The 19,497-nt window shown below is 42.5% G+C and overlaps 1 protein-coding gene across 1 annotated transcript; it reads left to right on the forward strand.

The window, feature by feature from the left end:
- The first annotated feature begins 477 nt into the window (after window positions 1-477).
- On the forward strand, window positions 478-19,182 carry LOC146798581 (transmembrane protein 272-like). Its single transcript, XM_085625882.1, has 6 exons — window positions 478-577; window positions 4,191-4,331; window positions 4,945-4,990; window positions 5,815-5,877; window positions 15,998-16,177; window positions 17,725-19,182. The coding sequence occupies exons 2-6, from the start codon at window positions 4,302-4,304 to the stop codon at window positions 17,973-17,975; spliced, it is 570 nt and encodes a 189-aa protein (XP_085482008.1). The 5' UTR covers window positions 478-577; window positions 4,191-4,301; the 3' UTR covers window positions 17,976-19,182.
- Window positions 19,183-19,497: the final 315 nt, after the last annotated feature.

Here is a 19,497-nt window from a genome sequence, read left to right on the forward strand (position 1 = left end):
GAAGTGTTTTCGTCGTTTATGGTCCAGCCTATACAGGTTGTTTTGAAATCAACATCGCTAGCCAGGCTGAGGATTCCGCATGTGCTGTATGTTTAAGCTAATAATATTATCTGCATGTTCTAAGATGTATGTTGGTGCTTTTGACTTTATAGAAACATCTGTTTTTACAGCTCTTTGAGGCGATGAAGCGATATATAGGGAACGAGTTATTATTCTATGGTGTTGCAATGCATCAAGAGACGCAGGCACATGCTTGTGCCTCGCATATTTTGGTCGGTGGCACTACCTTCAAACAGGAATGATTCTTTCAAGATGACGTCATCCCTGGAATGCACTATGTTGACTCTTCATAGCAGGGTCATGACTGCTGCCTCTGTCATCTCTGAATACTTGGCACAAGTGTCAACCATCAGGTGAGAGAGTTTAATTAGCTGTGTAGGCGGAGAGGGCGATCATTATTTTTCTATCTGGGCGGCCTTGCTATAAAAACTTCTTGGCGAGGCCAGGCACTGCTAAGTGCCAGGACATCAGTGGAGTACCCTATTCCCCTCCTCACCTTCTAATTGACCTTTGAAAGGTAAGTGCTTATGATTCTATTGTGCTTCTAATGGGCTGACCTATCAGAAATGTTTTTTTGTCTTCTTTGGTTTTAGTTAACCAAAGGAATCATTTTATTGCTGTTTTAATGTATAATAACATTAATGTATGAATGTATTTTTGGACTGGGGTAGGAGAATGCTACATGTGTAATAACAGGTGCATGGAATAACTGTAAAAATGTGAAATGTTCTTAGTGAGCACATTGTTAAGAGCAGACTTTGCCGCAAAGCATGATAGGAACCGAAATTTGTGAAGGGATGTGTTACACCTGAGATCTGCTGGACTTCAAGACAATGTATACTTGAAAGGGTGCATATGGAAATCCTGGGCTAAACCACACCAAAGGGGTTATATGATTCAGCTCTTTTGGGCTACAGCCCTGGTCCTGGGAATTTTTGGGACTTGTGGGGGGTGGGAGGGTTAGAAGAAGAGAGGATCAAATTAAAAGTGAGTGGAGGGATATGGAGTGGCATTATTTTTCGAGTCAATTGCAGGGTGGCAGTCAAATCAAAAAGGGATCAAGGCCAGTCCACCTGGATGGCGGAAAGAACGTTGGTGAACTGACAACGAGACGGGAAGATCAAGAGATGTCAGAACGTGTGGTGAAAGGAAATCAAAACAGTCTTTTTTCACGTGAAGCACCAAACCAGGGGCGATTTGCTTAGAGTTTCCTGGTAGGCCACTCATTTTGAAATGCCTCTGTAAATCAGCCACACTGTCACAATCTCTCTATACACCAGATCATTTCTTCATGGGTTTATCTACTCAAATCTGCATTCATTTAGGATGTTTGATTTTTTGTACTTGCCGGCTCTGGTCTTAGGGGTCAAGTCTACATTGACGGAGTACATCTTTTGTACAGATAAATTCATAAGATCAAACACTTCAAGACAAGTTTGTAAGTTTTTACACTAAATACAGTACCTTATTGGGAGCAACAGAACTTGGATTACCTCCACATCACTTCATACAATCACCACCCTGCCCACCAATGTGGACTAGCCTTGTGCTAGAGGAAGAAGGCGGCATATCAGACTCCATGCCCAACCAATCCTTATCCAGTCTATAGAGTTAGCTTGTAAAAGTTACTGTCATACAAACATACTTTAAATAGAAACAATTATACCTTTTAGATTTTAAAAAGAAGGCACAGAGAATTGAGTGTGGTAACGAAACATTTGCATATAGAATAACATCACGTGTTCAGCAGTGTTCTCACCTCATTGCTTGATCTTAAAACAAGACAGTTAGGTTTTGTTTGCTTTCCATATTCATCGCAAAATATATTTTGCTGACTGTGGCATGTTGGTAGATGCTATGACGCTTACTGCTGTCCTACGGTCAAGTCAAAGTATTGAAGAGGGCAAAGCGGATGGAAAGAAGGTCTAAGTTAAGAGAAAAAGGAGTAACGAGATAATAGGGTTGAGGGTGGAATCTGGAGAATGAGATCATATTCCTGAAGTCATAGTATTTAACTAAAACAAGTGTTTGATTATTGCGGTAGCCTACCTAGAGCCCCAGGTAGGTATAGAGCAAGCAAGAGGGGCAAGGTAGAAAGCAGGACAGGGAGGAAGGGAAAAGGCGAGGTAAAGGGAAATAATGTTTGAGGGTGGGATATGCCTACGTTAGTAATCAGGGCCTGATAAGATTTAGAAATCTTGAGAAGGACACTAGAGAAAGCAAGATAAATCTTTGGGGAGTAGCAGACTGCTTTTCACCTTTGTGTTAGCATTACCGCTCTTCAATTACATTACCAAGTTATTCCCTTCAAACGCTTACTTGACTCTCCAGGGGTAGTGAGGGCGAGCAGTGAAAGCTTATTACAGGAGGTGATCAGAGCTGAGGTAAGGTACTACTCAAGTGACAGCATACAATTAACTCAATGCCATCTACAACAAATAAAATGAACAGAACAGGAACCTAGCACCTACCTTCTAGGGCCCACACACAATTGTGGTAAGGGTCTACAAAACAAATATGTGTCCCAATAGTCAATGTTATACTATAGATGAAAGGTTTGGGAGTGTTTTGAACTACCAGGACTCTTAGTCTTTTACAATGGCCTGTTTACAAACCACAGAAAGTGGGAGTGAGGTGCCTGACAGAATACTACAATGTATAAAGCTTGGTCTAATAGCCAACGGCGTGGTTCATACATTTGTATAACATTTTTTGTTTTCTGTCTTGTCTCAGTGCATGTGTGCTTGCTCAGACAAGGACCCCTTGCCTACTATAGTTAGAGGCTAAAACTACAGTTCAGCAATTATGCCAAAACGCGGCTGGGATTTTTTGTTGTCTTGTGCTTGTTCTTTATTGTGGATAGCATGTGACAGAAGAGACTGTCTGTTTAGGGGTGGGGTGATTTGCCTTAGGTTGCTCCTTTTCTGTGGTAGAACAGACCAACAGAGAGGTGTAGCCAATGGTTCATGGGTTAGCTAAAGTGTTTCCATGACATATTTTTAATTTCATGCAGGATGGCAACAACAGTCTGGTAGACCTCTCCAAATAACTTTAGGTTTTCTTGCAAGTCATGCAGAACAATACGTTTAGGGTCAGAAGTACGACTGTTTTTTGAAGTCGCAAATGGGAAATCGGCCTCTTTGAGACCGCAAACTAGGTTTGCCCTATTTTGCAAATCGGTAACCTATTACTGACTTGCAAAATAGGGTTTGCGACTCGCCATTAGGAAGGGGCGTGCATCTGGCCCTCGGTCCTGGCTCCAAGAGAAAAGGTAATCAAGTGTTTCCTCCCCAGGAGGCCTTAGTGAAAAGTTTGCAGCATCAGTGGGAAACATTTTAAGATAACCAGATGATTCCTTGAGGATAGGGAGAGTTTATTCCACTGTGTCATGAACTTTCATCCCATGGGTTCAACTGCGGTGAACATAGACTGTAACTCCCAGAGTGTATTGCGGTGTCAAACAAATGCACAGGGCAGGAAAACGGTGTCCTTGATGACACCGAGCAGCCTGGCAATCTTACAAATGACGCCTCCCACAGCTGTAATCTCAAAAGTAATTTGGTTTAACTGACACCCATTATTTAATAAACCACCGCGGATGCTCATTAGCAGGAGCTTAGACTGATGATTCGCTGTTTTTAGTGCTGACCGAATTCCAGTGCAGGTGTCACTGCGCTGACCTCATGGTAAGTTCTTACAGAGTGAGTCACACTACATGCCTTAATGATGCACCGCCAAGCACCTACCCCTGTCTTCCGTTCATGTTTCTAGCTACTGGGATACACGGACAGATGACCCCAGGACAGTTTGGATCCACTAGTTCTAGTAAAGCAGCCGCCATCTAATGTCTGCAATTTAGGGGCCATGTTCTTAGGTGCTGCCCTAACATTTTCTTCTAATTGTTTTCCTCTTCCACCAAGCAATTATCTGATTGCACTGAATCCTTAGAGGGGAAACTCTAGAAAGAATGAACACAATGTCCAGAGTGCATGGCTTTGTCTCCAGTTCATATGTCCTGGGGTATGTTTGTAGATGACTGAGGGTTATCATCGCGGTCAATGGGTGTAGACACTAATTAATGAGTGATTGTGCTGTATCTATCTGACTAATTCCTTTGGAATCCCTTACAGGGAGCTTCTTTATGTTGTGCCGAAGTTGCTGAATTCACCTGGAACAAAGACACACAGCTATAGAACCTGACAGTGGATCGAGTGCAGTAGGTGTTTGAAAGAAAGTGAACCATGGCCCAAGACAGAGTGCAGGACTGCCGGGTATGCAACATTCTTACTCACCTTTGCTCTTGTGAAATATATGTAAAAAAACGGGGAAAGAGACAGAAAATCTCAAATGGGGAATATGTCTGGTAGTTTCCGTGCATGGTAAGTGGAAATCCGGGAGTGTTGTTTTCTCCTTCAAAGTGGCTTGGCGGGATAAGCCTTAAAATTGATTTCAGTTTTAGATGCATATGGTGTATATATATCCTTAAATGCCCATGGCTAATAACTGACATAGTCATGAGCAAGTTATGCTGCCTCGTTCATTATGGAGAGTCTGGGCAGCACGGTCTCGAACTAGGGGTTAGGAAACAAGCCAAAGAGAGTGGACGCAGAAAGGGGAGAAATAATGCCCAAAGCAGACCCAAAACATTCCTGAACCTGACCATGATGCCTACAGAAGTGTTATATTTAAATTATATTAGGTTCCCAAACATCTGCAAGGTTTGTTGATCATTAAATTCCAAATATGGTGTACATTTTTTTTTCATCAAGTGGCAAAATATCCAGTGTCGAGGAACAAAGAAGTGTTCCATGAGTTTATTTTGCATATTTTGAATCTCCTAACCAAAGATGAACACAATATTGAATATCTTTCTATTTTTTTCAGGAGACGCCTGTCAGTCGTATCTGTTCCTGTGCAACAAAGTGCTGCAGTGAGTATCTTACAAACTTCCATATCATTTCCCTGCCTGATATTAATAATCTTGAAGGGATTTAGTGGTGGCACTCAGTGAAGAATTCTTTACCTGGGAAAATGGTCAACCCATATTTATCAACTCATATCTTTGGGAGCAAGTTCACTTCCTGTTCAGTGCCCGCCTTTCTACCTCATGCCACAGTGGACTAAGAGACTAGCTCTACACTGGGAGAGCAGAAGGACATTTACCTTAGTGTTCCATCCTTGACCTTAGTCCGAAAGGATCATGCACATCGATGGGTTGAGAAGTTAAAGCAGGATGTGTCTTGGCAAAACAACGGCTTGAACCAGCCTCCTTCCTGCTGGTATCTAGTGAAACATTTCTATGGGAGATGCACACCTTGTTAAAAAAAAGTTACATGAAACTGTATAATTAGAAATTTCGTGAATTTCACAGAATTCTGAAATTTTCAGAATTTTGCCAGAAAAATAAAAAAGTTGCCGAGGTATAGTCCCATTCCTTGGAGAATCTCTGACAGGATCAGTGCACCGGATGACAGCAAGTGTACTATCCAAGACCATTCTATTCTAGAGTTTCTTTTATCGAATGAGCTTGTGCCAGTAAGATAGGGTGGATAGGCTTTCCCCACCAAGAGCCTGGATGGCTTCTATGAGACATTAAACACTAAATGGCCATTAAATGGTGAAAATGCTCATTTCCTACCTGCGCTGAGTCTAACTAATGCAAACAATGTGAGCTCTGTGCAACTGTTAACCTCTCTCATTGACTTTAATATTTCTTCCTTTTTAACATTTTGCAATGTTTCTTATCTCTTTCAGGAGGGATTCTGTTTCTAATTTCCATGGTCTGGATAGGGCTGAGCATTGCTGAGATCGTCATTGGTAGGACCTTTTTTCTTTCTTCCCCCATCTCCCTCATGCTCTTCATATCTCTCCTCCTTCTATACTCCCAACTTTTTCCTCCCTTCAATTTGGCCAGTTAATTCTCTCCCATCTTCATCCTTTTTCCTATAAGTCTGTTTTCACCTTTGTCTCTGTCTCAATTCCGCTCTCTTCTTCCCATCATCTGTCCTACCTCCGCATCCTCCCCTCCCTCCTTTCTCTGGTACTCGCCCACATGTTCCCTCCCCCTTACTTTCTTTGCCCCCTTTCTCTGCAATTCTTCTTTTTCTCATGCCCCTGCTCTAATATCGAAAACCTAGGTTGTGCCTGAACTACAGTAACACAAAGCAATGTCTCTCAGATGTATACTTTGCTTTTATGAGCCAGCTCTCTCTTTTTTTCACTTAGAAGTGTGGGATTTGCAGATTTATATTTCAAAGTTCATCCATTACATCCCAAGTTCAAGATTTCATTTTCCTAATAGTTAATGTCCCAATTTATTATGTTTTTGGAGTTATTCATGTGTTAATACCTTTTCTCAGATTTTGCTTTCAGTTCTGTTACTGATTCCTTATAAGACACATTTGCAGTGGTGAAGCTGTTGTTGTGCTATATATGTATGTGTTGGTATTTATTTAGGCTAGGAATCTGTAGCACTATACATTACGTAGGGGGGTGAGATGATCTACAAGATCATGTATACGCGAAGTGCGAATCACAAAAATACACTTCACATGCATTACATTTTAATAATCATAATAATCCACATTTGTAAAGCGCGAACAATCACCCGTAAGGGTCTCTAGGCGCTGGGGGCCGTCGGGAAGATTAAGCAAGCTATTGCCCAGACTCACATGGTGCTGCGCTAATTTGCCGCGGGGGATCAAACCGTGATCCCCAGATTCCGGAGTCACTCACCCTGGCCGCGGCGCCACACCTCTTCACATTTCACATTTATAGGCACGAGGAGAGTAAGTGACTTCCCCAGAATCACATGAAGTTGAGTCAAGGGCTGAGGCCATAATTAGAGCCTGGGTCCCCAGGTTCCAAAAGGTAGCAGCGCTAACCCCTAATATACTAAGCCACATTTCTTCTACTAAATAGAGGGTTGCCATCTTCACAGTACTGAGCGTCTGAATTGTTGCTTTTGCTGTAATGTTTTCAAGGATTTCCATAAGGACATGTAGAGGATTTGTCCCTAATGCTTTATACCAGAACTTAGCTTCATGTACCTGCCAAGGTGGGCCCACACCAGGGAAATCTGAGACTGGTAGTTTTGAGTTGCTGGAGGGAAGAAGATCTAAATCTGCAAGTGGGCATGCATTGGCCAACTTTACCTCAGGGAATGAAGGCGCCAGAGTCATTGAAAGCCTTGTGTATGACACACAAAAATTAGAACTTAACCAATTTGGGAATGTAACACGCTTGTCAATGTGCAGCCACAAGACTGGTTTAAAGCTGCAGTAAAGTGGCTAGTGTCTGTTTGAACTTCTGTAAAAGACTGGTAGCCACATTCTGTGCTCGCTGCTGACTCCATAGCTAATGTTAAGAAAGTCACGGTAAATACTACCACTAAATCTATAGGTACAGAAATTCAAGTATTTGCTGCCATTACACGATGGACTAAAAGATGAAAGCACCAAGGTGTGCTTAAGGTGCTTAAGGTGCTAAAAACACAACAGAGCTTTGATGGATCAGTGAAATTCTGGTTAAAGCTAAAATCAGGGCACACAACACATCCACTCGGCCCAGAAACTGTTCTGTAGAAGAGAGAATCTTTATTCGTGTGCAAAGTGAACAGGTCTGGGATTAATATGTTATTGCATGCTTTGTTAGCACATCAGAGCGAGACACACGGGAGGGAGCCAGCAGGAGTGGACAGGTTGAGCTATAGTTGTAAGGTAGTCATTCATGCAGTATTAAGAAAACACTCAAGTGGAGGTGGAATGATACCCAAACAGTTAATGTCATTAGCAGGAAGACAAATACTGTACTTTTAACTGGGTCAAAATGCAATGAACACATGTCAAGTCAATTGCTGAAATCGACTGGTCAAAGAAAACCAGTGGTTGAAAGGGGCAGACACAAAGTTCACTCTATCTCTAGAGCTAGCAGAAAGTCTGTTTACTAGACGTGCTGTTAAAATCCAGACCCAAAAAGAAGATAGCAGGTCGCTGAGAAACTTCCAAGGTAGCAGAGTAAGAGCATAATGAAAAGAGGCAGAGACAATGATAGACATCCACCAGACAAAAAAAACAGAACAGTATAGTGCTGTTAATTCCAGCTTCAGAATGATGCAACAGAAGGCAGATTGTGTAAAAGCTTTCACACGACAAACAGACTAGGGTTCAATACCACCATCTTCCAAGTTCAACCCAAGGTCATCAAGAAAAGGCAAGACAGCCCCTTTGGTGCAGAATCTATGCCAAAAATCACCTGCTAAGAAGTAGTGGGTGCGAAATGTGCTCCTTGTTTGCAACTAGGGCATAAATAGTTAAAGCATAGAAATTCACAATGTTCTAGAGACAGAGACTAAACTTATTAAGTAGGCGACAGAGAGATCACCTTATCAATGTTATTGAAAAGATCCTTTGCGTGTGCTAGGGGGGGGTAATATTCTGTCACGAAGTGATTTTTTTTGCTGTTGTGAAGAGGTTACTATATTTCTCCATCCGACAGCGAATTGCCTATTTAGCAGTGTGGACATAATGACCAAGGCCTCTTCCATTTCGCTGCAGAAGGCCATGTTGTTTTTCACTTGGACAGAAAATTACCTCGTGTTTTACATTTCTCTGAGAAAACCTCCCCTCAAAGGGTGTTAATTGATGCCTTGATAGATGTGGTCAGGTCAGGAAGGCTGGGTCAATCCTTCTTAAACAAAAATGCCCAGGTAGTCTATAACTATAGGAGCCGCAGATGAAAATTGCTTCTAAATTGCTGCCTTTAGAGTAAGTTGCATTACAAACACTTTTGAACTGTTTTTAAGACTTTCAGGGGAAAAAATATAGCTGCCACATTTGTGAAGAAAGTTCCACCCTATTTAACGGTGGTGTTAATTAACACTGCCATTTCTATTTAACATTGCATCACAGAGTTGTTCTCTTCTGTGGCGGCAATTTCACCATGCTCGTGTGGCATGCAAAAATTGGCACCAATGCATATGGGTCCTGGAAATGTACCCACGTAGCAGTGATTACCTGCATTATGAGGGTTTATGACATAATAACAAACATTTATAGAGCGCAACGTTCATCTTGGCGCCCTAGCATCTTCGCCGGGTTCATTTCTGCACAGTACGATCATGCCTCTGCCATTTAATCCGAAACCTATCTGAACACCTACTTAGCCTTTTGTTGGAAAGAGTCACGTTTTTTCCATTTTTCCTAAAGCTGTTCAGATTTTTGCTTGCTCTAAGATAGGTTGGCAGCTTGTTCCACATCTGGGCAGCCTTAATTTGGAAAGTTCTCCCAACTTCCAAATATTTGTATACAGACCAAGTGGCGGATCGTAGGTTCCTTCTAGACCTGTAATAACAAAATATATTTCGTAACGGCACTGGCCCAGTTCCTTTTAATGCCATGTATACTATAAACAAAGATTTGAAAATGATTATTTCTCTCACTGGCAGCCAGTGTGAGGCTCTCAGAGCAACTGAGGAGAAATCATTTCTTGATTTATTCAAGGCCAGTTTTGCTGCAAACTTTGGTACTCTGTACAAACTTTTAACTAGATAATCCGGTGCTCCAAAAGGAGCACGCTGCCATAGTCTAACCTGCTGAAGATGGTGCTTTGTACTACCAGCCTTCTCTCTGCCTGAAGCAATAATAAAAAAAAAATCTCAGGTTCCTCAGCAAATCAAAACATGTAGCTGCTGTTTTGTTAATATGCGTTTCTAAAGGCAATTTCTGGTCTACGTACACTCATAGATTTTGCACTACCTGAGATATTGCAAAGTCTTTTGCACTTGTCCCAGGCCAGAAGTTTTCCGTGAGTGAGTCAGGTATTTTAGAAGGAGAGCAGCAAAATAACTCTGCTTTTCCTTCATTGAATTTTAAACAGTTCTTTTTAAGCCAGGTACCATTTCTTGTATGCAGGAATGGAAATTGTCTAGAGAATTTGCACAATTTTTCTCAAGGGATGCAATTAGCTGCGTGACGTCAGCATAATTCAGAAAAGAGATCCCAAAGGATCTAAACTGAGTCAGCAGAGGATGTAGATACATATTAAAAAGAATGGGGCTCGGCGCTAAGCCCTGAAGGACCCCATGTTATATTTTCCTCAACTTTGACTGGAAAGGGGGGAGTGGTATCTATCCAACAGGAATGATCCAATCTATTATAGAAAATTTCCCTCCACTCCTATCTCTTTGAGTCTTTGTAAGAGTATCTGGTGGTTGACAGTGTCAAACGCTGCTGACAGATCTAATAATATCAGTACTGCTGTTTGGCCTCTGCCAACTGCCATCCTCAGTTCATCTATAGATAGATTTAGAGCTGACTCTGTTCCGTGTGTTGGTCGAAAATCATTCTAGTCAGCTCCATGATGTTGTGGTTTTCCAGAAAATTTGCTAAATATAGTTCTCCACTATTTTAATTGGATAAGGAAGTTGGTCCTCAGGGATTGATTGCAAATTTGTAATAAACGTGGGAATAGTTCCTCCTCTCGATCTTTCCACACGAGGCAGAGGGTCCAGCAGGGAACCAGAGGAGATACATGACACTAATGCTTTGACTTCCTCCTCTTTTATCAATTCTATTCTATCTAATTGTGTCCTAATTACTTCTGAGGATGTCGGGTCTGCCGTCCCTTCATTTGCGAGTCAGTTCTTGATCAATGGATCGTTATTAATATCAGCTATTTTGTTATTGAACTATTCTGACAGCCTCACACAGTTCCTGTGGGGGCTTCATTGATTGTTTTAGGCAGTCTGGATTTGCTAGGTTGTTTAGGACGCTGAATATCGTTTTACATTATATGTTTCTTCTAATATCAATTTAGTGTAATAGATCTCTTCAGCTTTCTACATTTCTAGATATCTCCCAGCATCTGCATGACATGTTCAGGGTTTTCCGGGGAGGGTCACCATGGTTTACATTACAGTACTAAAAATGGAGCCAACCTGGCACTGTTTTCACTGATGTCCAAAGAAATTCCTTGCTCCAGAAAGAGGACAGGATATAGCAGAGGAGAGTGCATAGGACTCTTAGCATTTATTTGAGAGGATTGCATCCAAGCAAGTCTCTTTTATACGAGACCTTGCACCATCATATGGCATAGCATTCTATGGCTGAAGTAACCTTGGTTATGCATTCTCAACAGCACTGTCTTCAAAAAAGGAGCCTAATGAGTCAATTAGGGTCATCTACATATTAGCCTTATTTTTAACAGAAAGATGGCCAAGTTCCAAACAAATGTATTGTGGCAACAAATCCGGACCGCCACCAGCTTCTCTGTTCGATCAGAACAAATTAAACCTTTATTGAAAATCTACCCATAAAACTCTAGGAATTCCATATTGCTGAATTGAGGTCAAACACAAAATCTAAGGTACTATTATTCTTACAACAGGGAAAATACTTGCATCTGAAAAAGAGAGGCTGAAAGTGGCACAGTTCAGGTATTAGATGGCTTGCTTCCAGCCCATATATCATACATTAGCATTGATATGGCCTATGAATGCAGAGTATGCATCGTGGCGTTTGACCCAAATACGCTCACCTCAAGAAAGTTACAGGAGGAGGATCTAATGAAGATAGCATTCATATTTACAGTATTAGTTCAAACATAAATTAAAGGGTGCCAACAAAACAGGAGGAACAGGATGGAGGCCAGCAGTGATACACGTACAATGTTGATGATTGGGTGCTATTTTGGTATCACCTAATTTGTTCAGCTTAATGAATAGGTGTAACCTTCTTCTCACATTCTCAGAGATTGCATCTTTACATTTTTTACATGTGAACTCTGAACTCACAATTCATTAATAAATGAAAACGTCAGCACTACTCCGTCCACCAGCAAAGGCATCAGACTCCAATCTCTCTACGACGCAAACCCCCCTCACTGTGTCCTTGTGGTATGATTGCCAAGTCTATGTAGTCACAGCGCTTCTAGTTTTTTTGTCCACTTGTATGTCCACTTGTAGAATCACCATAAACTACATTTTCTCGTCTATTAGTATCATGATATATGTCTAGTCAGAGTCAGGCTTTGTCAGAGCAGGACCCTGTGCAGAAAAAAGGTTGGCAACTCTCTGCTGCTGGTGAATAAAATCAGGCGGGCGGGGGTTGTTCAAAGGTCAGTGCCTGCCAGGGTCGGATTGGTAACGCAAGCACTCGGGAAATGGCCGAATGGTCAATAGCCGAGTTCTAGCTGTGGGCGGCTTTTTTGGATTGCCTGTGCTGTTAGGATGCCGCCAGCGGTGCAGCGGGTGCCTGAGCGGCCTTTCTAGAGGGAGAAGGGCGGAGGTATCACTCCCTTTCTCTCGCCTGGCCGGCCCTTTAATGTGTGCTGATTGAGTGGGGGCAGGGGACTTGAGCAGAAGTGGTCTCACTTGCATTCATGTGTGGCTCAGCAGTGTGAAGTTAATAAAGCATGCCCCCTACCCCCTGTCTTTTCATACAACTTCTGAAGCAGTGTTTTGCGGAAAGGCAGTACGCAAATGTGGGCCACTTTTTTTGGTGTGCCCGGGCCGATTTTGATCCCAATCCAGCTCTGGTGCCTGGCTGATTACATCAAAGTTGTGACTGGCCTCTGAACACATACATGTGTGTACCTCCCCAAGTCCCCTGAATCACTCACAGACTAGCTCCACAGGGAGGGACCAGGCTGTTTGCTGGAGGGGGTTAATAATGTGTGGCAGCAGGAGGTCACGAGAGGATGATGGGAGGGCAAGAATGGAGGCCAACAGGGTGTTAAGCACAGCGCCTGACGCGTGTAAAAAAAAAGAGTGAAACCAATGTAAGGTGAATCACTGGAGCCAGGTGACTGGGACTCTGCTGTGTGTATGACCTTAATGCAGACAGCTCCCTACTGAAGATTTGTGCCATGGACCTTGACCCAGCTCGCCCATCTTAAACACCAGACCTGCCTCTAATGCACCTCTTTCTAGTGACATCTCAATCCACCTCTGCTTTTAGTGACATTATAATTAGGGCTCCCAGTTTTATGGTATTTATTTTTTTCACATTACCGTCTGTATTTATCCATATTTATTTTTTGCTTATTTTTTCTGTATTTATCCATTTTTATTTTGTGTTTTCTGCATAAATGAAACTGCAATGGTTATTTTTTTTTTAATAACAGATTTTATTGATTTTACATGGTATATTCCGGGTTGGGACCCGGACGGTACATAATGATGAATTTTTGCGACATTACATATCCCTGATCGTAGTGTCTGAAAAACAACTGTTAACAACAATAACAACCTTGCGCAGGTCCACTCAATTCCCACTCAATTATAAACACACAAATTAATATGTAGTCCGAAGGGCTCACATAACCCTCTCATTTGTATAGAGTCCAATCTCAGTACGGGGTTGTATCTTATCATAGGTCTGAGGTGATGAGGGGAGGTAATTCTATGCCTCGGTAATACGTCCACCGCAGCCATATTTTCTTATGTTTCTGGGGGCATCCCCGGGCCTGAAACATCGCTATCTCTGCATTCATACATTCATCTATGCCCTTTTTCCATCGACTGATCTTCGGAGGAGACTTACTCTTCCACTGCTGAGCAATATCACGTTTAGCAATGGTAACCACTAAGAACAATGAGTGCTGCTTGTATCTGTCTCCCCCGATACTATCTGTGCTATGTAATAACAGTAGCTTCAGATCGAGTGGTAGATCCCACGACAATACCTCACTCAGGCAAGCCACCACCCTCTGCCAGAATGTTTGTAATGCAGTACATCCCCAGACTGTATGTATAAATGTCCCATCGTCCTCCCCACATCTCAAGCACACTGGGAGTGAATGGCACCCATCTTCCAAAGTCAGAATCGGGTATAGTATACGCGGTGTAAATATTTGAACTGTATAAGGCGGTATTGTGGGGAAACCAGCGCACCTCTGGGGCTAGCCAGGCCTCTGCCCAATCATCACCCGTTATACCAGGTATGTCCTCTTCCCAGGCCTTTCTGGTTATGTAGTGTGGTATGTTTGTGTGTTGTCAGGGTTTGATAGATCTGACGGATCTTATGTGCACCTATGTCGCCCATCAATAAGCGCCCTTCTAAGGGATGGAATTCGGGCAAGGTGTCGGTCAGATATAGTATGGGGGTGAGTGCATGCCGGAGCTGAAGATATCTAAAGAATTGAGTCTTGTGCAATCTAAACTCTGTCTGGAGCTGTCGGAACGATTTCAAAGCGGTGCCCCGCATCACATCCCCCAAGGTGAATATTCCCACCCGCAAAATCCCACAAGAGCCGCGACCGAGCGCAACATAGTGCCGTGCCACAGCGGGGTCGCCTGAGTCAGGCGGCCACACCATCCCATCTGTCGGACCGTAGCCCGCCATAGTCGGATAACAGTGCCGCTGGCAGGGGGTAAGAAATCTAGGTTCTGAACTCTATATAAAAGCTGGAGGAGTGGAACATTTTCCATTGCCATATGGTCTAAAGTAAACGCTGGGTCCGATGGTGAATTGTACCACCATTCATTGACCACTTGCAGCTGGGATGCCGCGTAGTAGGCATAAATGCCTGCAGCCGCGATACCGCCGCAATACGTTGACTGCGTACATGCGTTTAGTGCCACTCGCACTGCCCCGTCATGCCAGAGAAATTTGTTATGTATGGCATTTACCTGTGCGAACCAGGCCCGTGGAATGGCATATGTGAAATTCTAGAGCCTGTAAAGTATTCTGGGCAAGGACACCATTTTAAAAATCGCCGAACGCCCGTATGAGAGCGGAAGAGAGGACCAGACTGTTGTCTCATCCTTAAGGTTTTTGAGAAGATAGTTGATCTTACAGGCCCACGAGGTCTGCGGACACGGCGACATAAAGATACCAAGGTACTGAAATCCTGTGGTTGCGAGCAACAATTGATCGGCCCATTTCTCTCGGCCCTGGTGCCCGCACACTGGGAATAGTACAGACTTGGCGGGGTTAGTGTGGAGCCCGGTGGTTTGACCAAAAACGTGCAGGATCTGCAAGATATGGTGCCCCGAAAACCACGGGTTGGTCATGAAGAAAAGGATATCGCGTACAATGCAATGCGGTCTGATCTAGACGAGTCCCAATGAAAGCCCCTAAGCACTGGGTCGCCACGCACCCACACCGCCAGGGGTTCTATGGCAAGGGCCAACAATAACGTTGACAGGGGGCAGCCCTGTCGTATACCCGGCATATTGGAAATGGGACGGAATGTTGGCAGGCAATCCGGACCGAGGCGGTAAGCCCTGTGTAAAGAAGGTGCACATATGTTAGGAAGCGTGGGCCGAAGTTGAGGACATTTAGAAGGCGCAAGAGGAACGTCCAGCTGAGGGAATCAAACGCCTTGCCGATGTCTGCAAGCGTCTGTTCAGATGCGTCACTTTCTTGTAAATCTGCCCCTTGGTTTTAATGTGTATGATTCAAATGCTACAGCAGAACGCCCCTCCCCATGAAAGCCAAACCTGTATTCACGACACACATCCATGTAGTACTGAATTAGCAGCTGGTTTTGTTTCATGAATTAATGTGTTTTGGTTTCACACAATCATCAAACGCTTCCTACAAGTTTGTACTCTGCTTTGTTCACCTATTGCGTTTGAACATTGGGGTGCCTCTGTGGGTCCCTTAGTACTCATTTACGTTAACTGTATGCAATTTAAATTTACTGTTTCAACATTTAGTCGTTGGACACAGACCTGCAAAACTCCAAGGAATTACCAAGCGAGTGTCTTAAGTTAAAAGCGGTGTCAGTGATCCAAGACTTCAAGCAAAACACCCATTTCAAAGCTGCGATAAGTGACAAATGAAAAAAAAATATTTATCCCACAGCATAGTCCTTTCTGGTGAGATATTAATCTGAGATATGTCCCAAACATCGCACCCTACCAGGATCTGATTTGGAAAATGTTCAAAATTTCCATTGCAAATATCACAGATGCACCCTTTTTCTACTGCAGGTTCGGTGTACTTGGATCAATGTCCACGTGAGCGCTACATCCCCATCTACCTCATCGTCAATGGAGTTGTGATGATAGTTATGACCCTCTTGTCGATTATTGATGGAATCAGGCCAAACGTATGCACCCATAGTCTTCTGGGACTTCTGGGCCTCTTCTGGTTTTGTTGGTTGATTGCAGGTAACTTTTGTGTGTGTTATTCGTTTTTGATGAACTGGGTACTGCATTTTCTACTAAAATATGATGAACCCAAAGCTGTATGGAATATCACATGAACATACAATGCAAAGTCTCAATATTCTGGATGTGTACATATACTGCAATTGATGGTGGGTGAAGGAGCAATTCAGAAAAGAGTAAATGCACATAAATTGCTGTTAAACGGCAGTGGATGAAAATAAATTGCTATTTACAAATGGTGGATGAACAGAAAGGTCAGTTCACAATAGGGTGGGCGAAAAAATATTGGCATTCAAGGAAGATCTGGCTTGGCAGTTCGGGCTGGACTGTTCCCATAAGCAACAGGGTCAAGACTGATTTGCATATGGCTGGGTATGAACTGAGATGTTAAAGTGAGCTAAAGAATGATGATGGATTCAACACAGATCTGTGACTGGGGGTGGTTGTCGAAAAGTTTCAGCACTCCGTCCATCATCTCCTTGTGTTTGCTTTGTTTGCCCTCAGTTGGCAGGGTATGCCCAGACCTGGGTCCCTTGCTCACTTTGCCACTGGATTCAAGCTAGCTTGGCTGATGAGGGGTGTTACCCTGAAACTGGTCCCAGGATGCTTGGTTCTGGTCAAGGGAAGACTTGGCTTGGCAGTTTGGGATGGACTACTCTAATAAGGAACAGGGTCAAGACTGATTTGCTTATAGCTAGGTCTGAACTGGGGTGGCAAAGTAAGCTAAAGAACGATGATAGATTCAACCCAGATCTATGACTGGGTGTGAGTGTATGAAAAGTCTCAGCGCTCCGTCCATCATCTCCTTGTGTTTGTTTTGTTTGCCCTAAGTTGACGTGGGTCCCTTGCTCACTTTGCCAGTGGATTCAAGCTAGTCTGGCTGATGAGGGCTGTTACCCCAAAACCAGTCCCAGGATGCTTGTTTCCGGTCCACAGAAGACCTGACTTGGCAGTTCGGGCTGGATTGTTCCCGTAAGGAACAGGGTCAAGACTGATTTGCATATGGCTGGATCTGAACTGGGGTGGCGAAGTGAGCCAAAGAACGATGATGGATTCAACCCAGATCTGTAACTGGGGGAGAGTGTCTGAAAAGTTTCAGTGCTCTGTCCATCATCTCCCAGTGTTTGATTTGTGTATTTTACTACATTCAGAATTAAATACAGTGGGTGGGTATAAATGAAGCTTCATTCACAATAAAGCATCAATGGCTCAATAACATCCCAGAATCAAGGGAAATAGATGACTAGATAGGTTATTAACGATTAAGACTGATCATCAATAAATGTTCTATCAATGATTTTAAGAACACTGACTTTAAAGCAGCAACATGACCTCCACCTCATGCCTTTTGCAAGCACAGACATCTGTGTGCCAGCTTAAGTAATGCTGTCTACTTTGTTCCAGTTATGCTGTGATAATGATTAGGAAATAATCCCAGTTATGCTAATGTTTTAAAGCAATTCGTGGACCAAAGTGGTTCAAGAAGAAGCAAAATGATGCTTATACCTGCTCTTATTTATTTCTCCTCTCCTGTTTACTTCCTGCAGGGAGTGTCTGGACCTTTAGGATATACCCCAACTATGATAACTGCAACAGCACCGTCTACCTGTTCGCGTTCTCCGTCCTTATCATCCAGTGGATCGCCCTAGCCTTCACACTCCCCGTCATTATTCTGAAACTTTGCTCTTCATGTTCTGCATGTGCTTCCTGCATCTCATGCTTATCTTGCTCTTCATGTAATGCTTGTTCTGTTTGCTCTCGATGTCTTTCTTGCTCCTGCTGTGGCATTAAGGGCTGAGGTGACAGGCTTCACAGGACAGCTGAAAAGAAGCAGACTTGAAGTCACTTTCAAATCCACTGACTGAATGAAGAATTTGTCAATTTACCAGAAATGCTATATTGTACTAACTGGTCTGTTTGTCGGCACAAAAAGCACAAGTCATATTTCCAACTGTGAATCCCAAACAATGTCCCGGGTTTTTTGCATTTTTTATGGATTATTTCCCTACTAAATTGCATTACTTCTATTAATCGAGTGCATTTTTGTTCCAAATGTCTTCGCGCTTTGCACTGGTACAAATCTTTAAAAGGTCCCGAAGCCTGGCTTTCTGACTGTAACTGGAGCAGGCACACACAAGTCTGGGGAACTGCCTACCTTCCTTCTTCATTCCTGGAAATCTTCCAGTTTCCTGGATACATCAAGCACCCTAACAATTCTGTATATAGGATTCTCTAAGAGTAGAGAATTTCGACAACTGAGGGAGAACGTTACTGTCTCTTTCCATGCATGTAACTTTCTGTCTCCAGACCTTTACGTTCCTCTCACCTCATATCCACCAAGCGAATGGAAAGACTCACTTCCAGGTAATCTGTAATTCTAACCTCGAATACATTGACTTTAACAGGTACCATAAGAGACAAGGTTCATAGGTTACTGTTTGGAGTGCTTTTTACCATAGAGATTAAAAGTCAACGCTACAGTTTTAAACATTTTGACAGGGCCTCGCAAAGGAAGACTGAAAAGAAAATGTGCATTCGTCTGTGAAATACAATTTTTTTTATGTAAATAGGTATAAAATGGAATCAGAGATTGAGATCCCTTACACCTTTCCAATTATGAAAGTAAATCATCTTGACTGTTTGTGTCCATAGTACTGTTAAGATAAATATACATCAACACCTACATTATATGTTAGACTCATCTGTTATAATTATCATCATAACATTGATGTTTTCTCGACCTGCTTTCTCAACACAGGATTGAAAATTTGAAAATCACTGATATTGCATATTTTAAGATTTTATTGGTGAAGTTATTTATCTAAGTAGATTAAAACAAATCAAAGAATACTATTTATATGTATTATTTAATTATTATTATTATTTTTTGTTGTTCTCACGTTTAGTTTCTCCGATATTTGTTATTGTGAGTCTTATACTTGTCGTTATGTGTTTTGTGTCTATGAACTCTATGGCTCAGCTGTAATAAAAACAATTCTCATAAATGTTTCCATTGGTACTTTTTATGTGATATGACTAGTATTATCCGTTGATTTGCTTGTTTTAACAGCTGCTTCCTAAGGTTATGATACCCTTTTTGATAAAAATATCGAAGGTGCAATATGTTTAATGTTTTTTTCCTCACTCCATTTAATGATCAACTGCACATACAATAAAGAAACATATAATAACATAGGCCAAACCACATAATCTAGAATTTTCAACAAGCATACCATGAATCTCCAAATGACATTTTGCAATGCTCCTATATACACTTTGGCCGTCTCATCCTAAACAGTTGATTCCCAAATCTATACAAA

This window comes from Triturus cristatus, chromosome 9 (genome assembly GCF_964204655.1).
Source record: "Triturus cristatus chromosome 9, aTriCri1.1, whole genome shotgun sequence".
Lineage (NCBI taxonomy): Eukaryota > Metazoa > Chordata > Amphibia > Caudata > Salamandridae > Triturus > Triturus cristatus.